The 12,362-nt window shown below is 43.6% G+C and overlaps 1 protein-coding gene across 2 annotated transcripts in view; it reads left to right on the forward strand.

The window, feature by feature from the left end:
- The first annotated feature begins 809 nt into the window (after positions 1-809).
- Positions 810-12,362, forward strand: part of JAKMIP2 (janus kinase and microtubule interacting protein 2) — a 43,685-nt gene continuing 32,132 nt past the window's right edge. For both annotated transcript variants that reach the window (XM_065408972.1, XM_065408973.1), the window contains exons 1-2: positions 810-938; positions 6,082-6,579. In XM_065408972.1, the coding sequence (XP_065265044.1) occupies positions 810-938; positions 6,082-6,579 (627 nt within the window). The remainder of the gene's footprint in view (positions 939-6,081; positions 6,580-12,362) is intronic.

A 12,362-nucleotide genomic window follows, 5' to 3' on the forward strand; every position in this document is an offset into this window, starting at 1 on the left:
TCCTTGCACAGGTGACCAGGAGAAAGGATACACGGGGGGGGGGGGGGGAGGGATGAGAAACACAGCCAGTGCACACTCTGCTATGCTAGTCCTGGACTTCTCCAGATCACCAACCATGTCAAAGTGTATGTTGGTTGTGTGCTGTGAACAATTGTCGCGTAGGACTTGGAGATGCTAGGGACTTAATGGCCATGGATCTGGCACTACCAACATGCCTATGAAGGTAGCCATCCCAGGTCAGGATTGAGACACTGATTGATAAGGCAATGTGGAGGAAGCTTGTTCCACTGCTGCCAATGCTGTGCTTATTCTGCACAGTCCTCTTTATCCAAGGCTTTGAATCAGTGGCAACCACCAGAACTAAAATTATTTTTAAAAATCGCTCTCTTTGCTCAGCTACAAAAACCCTTATGAAACAAACTGGCTCCTACTTCTTTGCGGAATGCCCCCTGGAGAAAACAAGAGGGAGGACACAGCTTTGCAAGCTGTCAGGCATGCCAAGCTCACACATAGCGATTTGATTGTGCTAAAATCCCCTTTGCACGTCTCTGGACAGAGGTCACAGTGTTTGGAAAAATGAACTATTGTCTTAATGTTTTGTAACCATATGAACCCTTGTGATGCCACTGACCCACTGACAAATAACAGTGTGTCTTATTTCTCGCAGGGCTTCCAAAGCGGCTGAGGACAGGACCTTAAGGAATGTCACACAGTAGGTGCTGAGACAACTTGCACTGAACAGAACAAACCAAGATGGCAGTCCCTATTTGAAAGGAATTAAACGCATAGACTCTCATTAGGAAAAAACAATGTCAAAAAAAGGACGTAGCAAGGGCGAGAAGCCTGAGGCACTGATTGTTGCCCTGCAGGCTGCCAATGAAGAGCTCAGGACCAAGCTAACAGACATTCAAATCGAGCTGCATCAGGAGAAATCGAAGGTGAGTGAAGAGTCAGTATTAAATGACAGTATCTGCAAAGGAGAAAAAGATCTGGAAAAACAGTATAACAGAAAATCAAGGCGGGCACACATTTTTTTAACCAGAAGACAGGGCCTGATTCTTCTGTACTTACACCATGTTTATCCCGACTTCAACGGAATTACGCTCTATTTACATGGGGGTAAGTTAAAGGAGGCTCAGGCCTACAAAGAAGAACTTTGTTGACCTCAAGATCCTGGCTGCATTCCAAGTAGTTAGATTTATCCTGCCACCCTTAAATTCGGGGTTAGTTCTGTGACTACCATGTTTTTCATTTGTTATCTCTGCCTACTGTGTAGTGTTGCTGTGCATTCTCAAAGGACTTCTTTCGGCCACTCCAACGAGGGTTGCATTTCACTAGTGAGTGAAGTGCTCCATAAATATATAATGAGTGATTCTGTGCAGTGTAGGTGCACTGCATTGTAAACCCAGGTCTATGGGACCCAGGCTTGCGGACTTGGTGTTTCCTAGCCCACACCTGAACTTCCCCTCTGCATTAAAATAGCTAGACCCAGGTCTCATAATCATGCTAACGCATCCATGCAGCACTTCAGAGTCAGACCTTCTGACTGTGGTCTGCAGCTTGAGCTGCATGCACCCTGCAAACTGTCAGCGATTGAACCCAAGTCACAGTGGGACTCTGCCTCTGAGCCATCCCCGAGCAGGGTCCTAAGACCCAAGTCCTAAATGCTTGTTTACCCGAGTCAGACTAATCTGTGTATGGACAGAATGGGGGCTTGGGCTGAAACCTGAGTCAGAGCCTCAGTTTAATGTGCAGTGTAGACGCTATCTTTAGGGGGGAAGGGTCCACAAGGGGAAGGGTCCCAGAGCTCAGGCTCCAGCCTGAGCCGAACATCTACCCAGCAATTTTTGGCCCTGAAGCCCAAGCCCCACAAGGCTGAGTCAGCTGACCTGTGCTAGCCACAACCATGCTGCTGGTCTTTTATTCAGTGTAAAAACCCCAAACCCATGGCAACAAGTCTCAGAGCCGTGGTCTACAGATACTTACGGGCTCACGTTACAAGGGTAAAAATAGCAGTGTAGATTTTCCTGCTTGGCCTCTAAAACCCAGCGAGGGGGGTGGGAGTCAGAGCCTAGCTCCAGCCCAACTGGAAACAGCTACACTGCTACTTTCACCCCCGTTGCACAAGTCAGAGTCTGTAGACCCAGGCTGAGCCTCTCTGCCTCGGGTCTTCTTCTTGCCATGTGACATACCCTAAGAGGCTGGAGAGGCCCAGCATAACTTAGACAGCACTCGGGGTCTAAAGTACAGCAGCCTCCCAGGGATCTCTATGGGCCGGATCTCTTCAGTGCTGTCCCACCCTGATCAGGAGCGCCGCCAGCTTTTCTGCCGCCCTAGGCGGTGGAAGGTCCCACCCCAAAATGCCACCCCCCACAGAGGCAGTGGAAGGTCCCACCGCCGAAATACCGCCGCGGTCGCCGCCCCCCAAATTGTAGTGCCCTAGGCGACCGCCTAGGTCACCTAATGGGTTGCGCCGGCCCTGACCCCGATACATGTCTGTTGCCTCTTGCCTCAACCCAACAGCCCCCTGAGGCCTGCAGGGCATCTTCAGGAAGCAGCTTTATAGCTGACTTCTACAATGCCTGCACTGAAGGAATCCTTCCCTGGCAGAATATGGGGCTTTTAGGACTCTTCATGCCGCTCCAACTGAAAGGGACTGGAATGGGGGTGACGGATCTTACCCACAGTGTAAATTTCTAGCTGTCAATGTACACTTGCTCTGCAGAGGCGGTGCAGATCCTGCTGGTCGTGCTTGCAGAAGTAGATGGTTTCAGGTTGGCGAAAGATCATCAAGTTTTGAAGTTGCTTTGCAATGAAATGGGTTTTTCCTCATTGCATCACTTCCTGCTTTCTTATGCTCAAATAAATGTGTTAGTCTCTAAGGTGCCACAAGTACTCCTGCTTTCTTACAGGTGCTTCTAGTCGGGAGCCCATGACATTACACCTGTGCTCTGGAGTCTCCAGTGCATTGCCAGGTGTAATTCAGAGTGTTGCTTTTGTCCTATAAAGCCTTATACGGAGAGAGCTAAGTGTCCCTTGGATGCTAGTGAGATAGTGGCACTCTTTAGTTTTAACAAGATGTTCTTTATGAGCAGCAAACAACAGAAGTCCCATGTTACAGTTGTTGTTGATTTCTTATCCCCAAATATTGAGGTTATGGCCAATGCTGCCCACATGCTAGCACTCTGAATCTGCCACTGAGCCACAGTAGCAGGTTTAAAAGGGCAGCTCTTAGTGATGTGGGTTTTTTTTCCAGTTGATTGTAATTGAAGCCTGTGATGGAAATTCTTTGACTCCTTCACAAATAAGCATGGCCTCAGGCAAACAAACCTAGGCTGGGCTGCTTGTAGCTTCCAAAACTGAACAATAGCAAGTGCTTTAGTTTCCATCGGGTCTTTTATCATGAAAGGCTTTCTTATCCATATATCAAAGCTAATGGCAATCTCAGAGGCCCATCGGCCAGTTGAGTGGAAATCAGTTTCTTTAGTTGTAGCAGAAACAAGATGAAAGAACTAATAGACAGTTTGGGGTTATCTGAAGTGCTGATAATCTCTGGGGGTGTTTCTCCCCTCACCCTCTAGTGAGATTTATAGCCATTAATTGCAACCCATTTTAACATGGCAGGATTTGCAAGCAGCAAGGAAACTGACATAGTCGTTCTTTCAAATTCATCCTGCATCTCAGACTTTTACAGCAGGCTGATCTCAGAACCTGGAAAGGCACAATGGTTTTTCAAGCCTTGGCACTGATGTCTTAGCACACAGGCAGGGATTAGCTTCTCTTCTTAGGAACCATAGGCTGGCTGCCAGGAACTTGAAGGAGTAGTGAGTTTCTCTCATGCTTTCCACTTCATTTTCTCACTGACCCTCTCTGTCTTTATTTCCACTGTAACCATAGGCTAGTAGTACAGTAGCTCCACTATGGTATGCTGTTAGCTGTCAGGGAGAGCTGTGAGCACTCAGCCCCTTTGAAAATCAAAGCACTCGTATTTTGTGCCTAAATACAGAGCTTAGTGCCTAATTTTAAACACCCAAGTTTGACAACTTTGACCTGGGCTGTTGAAGAGCTTGGTGCCCTAAGAACGAAGTTGAATATGAGTCAACAATGTGATGCAGTTGTGACAAAGGCTAATACCATTCTGGGGTGTATTAACAGGAGGGTCGTATGTAAGGGATGGGAGGTAACTGTCCCACTCTGCCTGGCACTGGTGAGGCCTCAGTGGGAGTACTGTGTCCAGTTCTGGGCACCATACTTTAGGAAAGATGTTGACAAATTGGAGAGATTCCAGAGGAGAACAACAAAAATGATAAAAAGTTTAGAAAACCTGACCTGAGAGGAAAGGTTAAAAAAACTGGGCATGTTTAGCCTTGAGAAAAGAAGACTGATGGGGGGACGTGATAACAGTCTACAGATATGTTAAGGGTTGTTATAAAGAGGACTATGATCAATTGTTCTCTATGTCCACTGAAAGTAGGACAAGTAGTAATGGGCTTAATCTGCAGCAAGGGAAATTTAGGTTAGATATTAGGAAAAACTTTCTAACTCTAAGGGTAGTTAAGCTCTGAAATAGGCATCCAAGGGAGGCTGTGGAATCCCCATCAGAGGAAGTTCAAAGAACAGGTTGGACACCTGTCAGGGATGGTCTAGGTTTAGTTGGTCCTGCCTCAGTGCAGGAGGCTGGACTTGATGACACCTCGAGGTCCCTTCCAGCCCTACACTTCTATGATTCTATAACAGGGGTCGGCAATGTTTGGCACGCGGCTCGCCAGGGTAAGCACCCTAGTGGGCCGGGCCAGTTTATTTACCTGCTGACGTGGCAGGTTCGGCCGATCGCGGCCCCCACTGGCCGCGGTTTACCGTCCCGGGCCAATGGGGGTGGCGGGAAGCCACGGCCAGCACATCCCTCGCCCGCACCGCTTCCCGCCGCCCCCATTGGCCCGGGACGGCGAACCGCAGCGAGTGGGGGCCGCGATCGGCTGAACCTGTCGAGTCAGCAGGTAAATAAACTGGCCCAGCCCGCTAGGGTGCTTACCCTGGCGAGCCGCGTGCCAAATGTTGCCGACCCCTGTTCTATAAGTTGTTCACTGGATTTTTTTTTAAGAAGCCCTAAGAAACACACTACTCAGTTTTAGGATCTGACTAATACTTGTCAGGATAACTTTGGTGACCTGAAACTGAAGTGAAACTGCACTTTTAGGACTCTTTTCCCCCTTGAACATATATTTTGGTTGAGAATATATCTGAGACCACTTGGGGACAGAATGGAAGAGAAACATGTCACTTCAATGCATATTGCATACGGCATTCTCTAGCTTTAGCATATCCCATCCTTCAAATCAATGATGATTGTAAGCAGGCACCACCCGTGTCTCCTGGAGGGCTTTCAACTGAAGTAGTATTTTATTAATTATTATCATTATTATTATTGATTTTTTTTATCGTTCCTTGTCTTTCTCACTTTAAAAGGTTTGCTCACTCTCTGATTCTTTATGGTATTTTTTAAAGGAAATTGCCACAAGAGTTTTTATCATTTTTAAATCCTTCCTTTCCCTTCTTACTGTAAATAATAAGCCTGTCACGTTCAATTCTTATTGAAATCTCTTTCTTCATCAAGTTGCATTCTTTCATTGCATGTTCACGTGAGTTTGATTTGTAGGGTTGCTAACGAGCTCTAAAATGCACATGCAAGTTTGTTGGATAAGGTTAATGAAGATTATTGGGTTGCTCTATTATTGCAGGGTGGGTCATTGCATGGGCAACAGGCTTCAGTCATTTGTTTTAATGAACAGCAGTGAAGTACTTGTGTTGAGAAAAAATATGGAGGGACAAATGCTGAAGTCCTCACTGAGGAAAAACTTCTAATTAAGTTAATAAGACTTTTTGCCTGAGTAAAGACGGGATAAAGTTGAGTAAGTGCTTTTGGATGTGGCCCATATTTTATCATACTAAGGGTGCTGCAGGAATCGATGAGTATCTCAGGTGGCTTCCTGCCCTGAGTTGCAGGAGTGTATGGGTACTTCAGATGGGCATGTTTTATAACATGTTTCTGGCAGTTGATTTTCTTTTCTTCTCAACCTGTAGGTCAGCAAACTTGAAAGAGAAAAGATTCAAGAAACTAAGCGGATCAGAGAATTGGAGCAACGCAAGCAGACCGTGCAGATCACTGAACTTAAAGCCAAACTCCATGAGGAGAAAATGAAAGAGCTGCAGGCAGTGCGGGAGAACCTAATCAAACAACACGAGCAGGAAATTACTCGGACGGTTAAAGTCAGAGACAGTGAAATCCAGCGCCTCAAGTCAGCACTGTACGCTTTGCGGGATGGGAGCAGTGACAAAGTAAGGACAGCGCTGACCATTGAGGCTCGTGAAGAGGCCAGGAAACAGTTTGACTCCGAGCGCCTTAAACTTTTGCAGGAAATTACTGAACTAAAATCTGCCAAAAAGCAGGTGGACGAGGCCCTTACCAACATGATCCAGGCTGATAAGATCAAGGCGGGTGATCTTCGGAGTGAGCATCAGTCCCATCAGGAAGCCATCTCTAAGATCAAATGGGAGAGTGAAAGGGATATTCGCAGACTGGTTAGTAATCTCCCTATGCACCAAACAGCTGGGGTGACTCCTTACAGCCTTCTTGATTTGCCTCTAGTGCTGATAGGTTTCCTGTTCAGTCAGACCCAGGCAGTGCAAATTAGTTTGCAAACAGATTAAAATACTCCCAATTACCACATCTCTCTTGGAATTAGGTGAGATGAAGTTGGCGGGAGCTGCTGATGTGAGCTACTCACGGGGCTACTGGAACCCAGGAGGAAATATGCTAATGGTATATTCTGTAACAAATTGGTAGTTTGTGTGTGTATAAAGAGATACACGCACACATGCACGCACAACACACCACTGCCGCCCTTTCTGGATGGAATCAGAGCTTCTCCCTGCTATGGCCCTATACTGCTAACGGGAATTCTCTTTTAGCTCTAGTGGTAGGGGCCTGTGCTTTGGAAGCAGGAGGCTCTCACCGGACTCACTGCATAAATATTATATCTGCCATCTACAGCAGGAGACGTCAGTTGCTTCTGCGGTACCCATGGCCACTCAAAACTTCACCACAGCAGCAGGAATAGGCCCTAGATCCTCCTTCCCCGAAAACACAGGTCCCCAGCACTTGGGTTAAAGGAGAATTTCAGTGTGCAGTATAGGGCGTAAAACATGCAGATTTATAGCTTTACCAGATTAGTAGATGTAACACCTTTGCATCCCAAACATGGCTTAACTCTTTCTATTAGTCTTTCTATTTCCTCTCTGCTTGTCCACGTGCATTTCTTTTTCAAACATTCTACTTACGGGAAAGTAGAGTTCTCCTCCCAGCTTGCAGTGCAGCAGAAGTAGCTCTATCACAAAGACCACTGTAGTGATGTTCTTCTCTGCAGTGACTTTGTCTTTCTAGCAATCTGACACAAAATTAAACCACCTGCACTGCAGGTGCTGGGTGTTTTAGCTAGAAGTGGGACTGAACAAAAGCCCTCAGCTGTACATCCCTGAAATCCCAACCCAGCTCTATAAGACTCTGTCTTTGTAGACATGATCAAGATCCTGCCTTAGGGCTAGTTTGTGCCATTGAGCCATTGGACTGTGTAGGGAGCTATGCAGCCCCAAGGGACAGCTTTGGGATGGATTATGCCTCAGAAGGCACAATTCCTAGTAGAGTGCCAGGAAGTGCAAAGGGAGTGTGTGGGGATCCCTCTCCATAGTCCTGGTGCTGCCCCCCTCTACAAACCTCTCAGCCTCTTTTGGGCAAATTACACAGAGTTCTGTGACTGACTGTTCCTGGTTCTTGGCCAGTGTGTTGACAGAGGGAAAAGGCTTCATGTGCTTTCCTTCTTCTACCAGCATTGTCCCAGTAACCAATGCTAAGGCCAGGCACAGTCTGGCACCTAATAGTGGACTGAACAGAACCATTGGATCCAAACACCCCAGAACTTGGGGGGGAAATCTAGATCCAGATTTTGCTGCTGGGGCCCATCTATAATTGTTAATTCATATGCAACATAAAATCAAATTAATCTTCAGAAGCCAGCAGCATGCAATGTGAAGGTCCCAAGCAAAGAGGAAATACTGTTTTTTGCCACACTGCGGTTTCCTCCAGATATTCCAAGAGGTTTCCTACATGTTAATAAATCTCAGATTTGTATTTTCAACAATCAGAGGATTTATCGTGCTGGCTTCAGAATACTGGACCATCAATTCCCTCTATCAGTGTCCAAACCTTGTGCTGCAGAAGAAGATGGGAACAAAAAGCCATGCAACCAGTCAAATGCGCAACACTAAGCAGCACTTAGATATGCCAGCGATAGGTACTTCATTATTTCAGATAGATAGATAGATGATACTCCTCCTAACCTCTGTACTGATGAGCTTAGATCCCTAAGCCTTAGCTTAGCTGTGTACAATATCTACAGTTTTTATTATTGGCCATAAAATTATTATTATTATTACGGCTGTCAGTTATCGCAGTTAACTCACATGATTAACTCAAAAAAATTAATTGTGATTTAAAAAAATGAATTGCGATTAATCACAGTTTTAATTGCACTGTTAAACAATAGAATACCAATTGAAATGTTTTAAATATTTTGGATGTTTTTCTACATTTTCATATGCATTGTACTCTGTGTTGTAATTGAAATCAAAGTGTATATTATTTTTATTACAAATATTTGCACTGTAAAAATGATAAACAAAAGAAATCGTATTTTTCAATTTACTTCATACAAGTACTGTAGTGCAATCTCTTTGTCGTGAAAGTGCAACTTACAAATGTAGGGTTTTTTTGTTACATAACTGCACTCAAAAACAAAACAATGTAAAACTTCAGAGCCTACAAGTCCACTCAGTCCTACTTCTTGTTCAGTCAACCGCTAAGACAAACAAGTTTGTTTATATTTACAGGAGATCATGCTGCCCTCTTCTTATTTACAATGTCACCAAAAAGTGAGAACAGGCATTTGCATGGCACTTTTGTAGCTGGCATTGCAACGTGTTTACATGCCAGATATGCTAAACAATCGTATGGCCCTTCATGCTTCGGGCACCATTCCAGAGGACATGCTTCTGTGCTGATGACGCTCGTTAAAAAAAATAATGCATTAATTAAATTTGTGACTGAACTCCTTGGGGGAGAATTGTATGTCCCCTGCTCTGTTTTACCTGCCTTCTGCCATATATTTCATGTTATAGCCGTCTCGGATGATGACCCAGCACATGTTCATTTTAAGAACACTTTCACTGTAGATTTCACAAAACACAAAGAAGGTACCAATGTGAGATTTCTAACCAACCAAGGTTTAAGAACCTGAAGTGCCTTCCAAAACCTGAGAGAACGAGGTGTGGAGCATGCTTTCAGAAGTCTTAAAACACTCTGATGTGGAAACTACAGAACCCAAACCACCAAAAAAGAAAATCAACATTCTGATGGTGGGATCTGACTCAGATGATGAAAATGAACATGCATTGGTCTGCACTGCTTTGGATTGTTATTGAGCAGAACCCGTCATCAGCATGGCCGCATGTACACTGGAATGGTGGTTGAAGCATGAAGGGACATATGAATCTTTAACGCATCTAGCACGTAAATATCTTGCGATGCCAGCTAAAACAGTGCCATGCGAACACTTGTTCTCACTTTCAGGTGACGTTGTAAACAAGAAGCTGGCAGCATTATCTCCTGCAAATATAAAAAAACTTGTTTGTCTTAGTGATTGGCTGAATAAGAAGTGGGACAGAGTGGACCTGCAGGCTCTAAAATTTTACATTGTTTTATTTTTGAATGCAGTTATTTTTTGTACATAATTCAACATTTGTAAGTTCAACTTTCATGATAAAGAGATTGCACTACAGTACTTGTATTAGGTGAATTGAAAAAAATATTATTTCTTTTGTTTTTTTACAGTGCAAATACTTGTAATAAAAAATAAATATAAAGTGAGCACTGTACACTTTTTATTCTGTTGTAATTGAAATCAATATATTTGAAAATGTAGAAAACATCCAAAAATATTTAAATAAATGGTATTCTATTATCGTTCAACACTGCAATTAATTGCATGATTAATTGTGATTAATTTTTTTAATCGTGCGATTAATCACGATTAATTTTTTAATCACTAGACAGCCCTTATTTTCATTATAAATTAAATTTAATCTAAAGGGAAATTGGAATTCTAGTTGAGCTAATAATATATATTTGCAATGCCCCAAACAAGAATTTGATCCATTAGTGTCAGGATAAGAGAAGAGTTGTATTAGATATTACATGATTTCTTACTGCACATTGTGGTTATGTCTCTGTCTGCAGTTGCTACCTACCAGCTTTTCTAATACAAATGATAGTATGGAAAGATTTTAAACAGCGGAGCGGAGCAAAGTTCTCTGCTCTAGTCTTTATGATTTCATCAACAGTTATAAAAACAACACAGAAGGTCAAATTCAGTGCTGGGGCAAGTGGCTACAACTCCACTGGCTTCAAAGGAGTTTTGCCCACATGCAACAGCAACAAATTTGGCCTGGAAAGTTGAATTCACGATCTGGTAGGTAAGCACAAAAGAATAGTGATTTGAAAATTCAAATTAATTCTTTTTTCATTTTTAAATCGGTGGGCTAGACCTTAGACTGGTGTAGATCACAATATTGCCATTACCCAGTGTTCAGAAAAAATGGGAAGTCAGACCCCCGAAATCAGGAGACTGGTTTAGTAATCATGAGAGTTTCAAAATACTGAATGTTGGGTTCTTTCTGGTTGGCCTTTTGCTTTTTTGAGCCTTTATGGTACTCTTGTGTCATATTTTCAAGCTTTTCTCTGTAATCCTGAGGACTAAGATCTTCCTTTTATTTCTTAACTGGAAGCTCAAACTCTCACACAATGCCATGCCTCCAGGATGTGGGCTTTAAGATAAACAGTAAATAGCATGAGACTCTCAACAAAATTGTGAGAGTTGGCGACACTGATCAACTCAGCCCAGCCCTGGATGAATATTCTGTGAGTGATTTGGTATTTTAAGCAGAAAAAATAATCCCTTTTTAAAGCTTTTGTTTGTATAAGTGCCATGCACTAGGTCAGACTTTGATCTCATTTACGCCAGTGTAAATCCACTGTATCTCCACTGGAATCAATGGGGTTGCATCAGATTGACATGTGTGTAACAGAGATTAGAATCTGGCTAGGGTTGCCACCTGTCCGGGTTTTACCTGGACAGTCCAGGTTTTGGCTTCTGTGTCTGAGTGCCATCTGGCCCATTAATTTGAAAATATACTTTTGGGAGGATTTCAGTATGCATGAAAGGTGACAGGATCGGTAAATATCTTTGAGGCTCTGGGCAAAAGTCAGCACAGTCAGCATTCTGGTTTTGGGGAAATGACTCGTATAACTTTCACAGGTTAACATGCATTTTTTTTTCCTGGGTGTTTTACAAATTCTGAGTCACTGAATTTCCATAGGCTCAATGGCATTTAGCTGGCTCATACCTATCTTTAAAGTTTTCAGGGCTTATGTGCGGTGATCTTATTCTAAACGTTAGTTACCCCCTTCTCTTCTAGTCTTCCAATGTAACTGCCTGGACAGCAACAGTCATCCAGATTCTAGTTAAAGGGATGAGACACTTCAATATGTGCTGGATCTGCCTGGAACATTAGGCAGGAGTGATACAGCTAATGAAACTTATGGACCTTGATTCTCCATTCATTAGAATGACACTGCCAACAGGGAGCGGAGAACGAGGCCCCTAGACTGCAAGTCTACTAAATAGAGGGGAAGATCCTCAGCTGATGTAAATCAATGAAGCTGTGTCAATTTACACCGGCTGAGGATCTTACATCTGTGCAAAATGAGTATACAGACCATATCCTCAGCTGGTGTGAATCAACATAGCTCTATAGCTGGGAATCTAGCCTAATCATATTAATTTTGGTTGTTTTACACTTACTTTGAACTGGTCCTGGTGCAACACCATCAACTGTGGTCACTCTGGCTGGCGCTTCAGTCTTCCAGAGACTGTGCATGTTTGATGATGATGAAGGTGATAGACTAAACTCTTGGTCTGATTGTCAGAGGTGGTGAGCACCTGCATCTCTCATGTACATCATCAGGGAGTGAAGGACCTGGACATCTTTGAAAATCAGTCCATATTTTGTGCATAGATGTACTTCTATATCATACAGTGTATGGCCTTTGCTCATCATAGACTGACTAATCCGATGTGATAACTATTTGTTTTTTATGATGTTGAGGAAGTGTGTAATCCATGAGTTTGGTGTACTATTTAACAGCAGCTACAGCGGTGAACATAGGGTGACAGACAGCAAGTGTGAAAAAT

Source organism: Emys orbicularis, chromosome 8 (genome assembly GCF_028017835.1).
Source record: "Emys orbicularis isolate rEmyOrb1 chromosome 8, rEmyOrb1.hap1, whole genome shotgun sequence".
NCBI classification, from domain to species: domain Eukaryota; kingdom Metazoa; phylum Chordata; order Testudines; family Emydidae; genus Emys; species Emys orbicularis.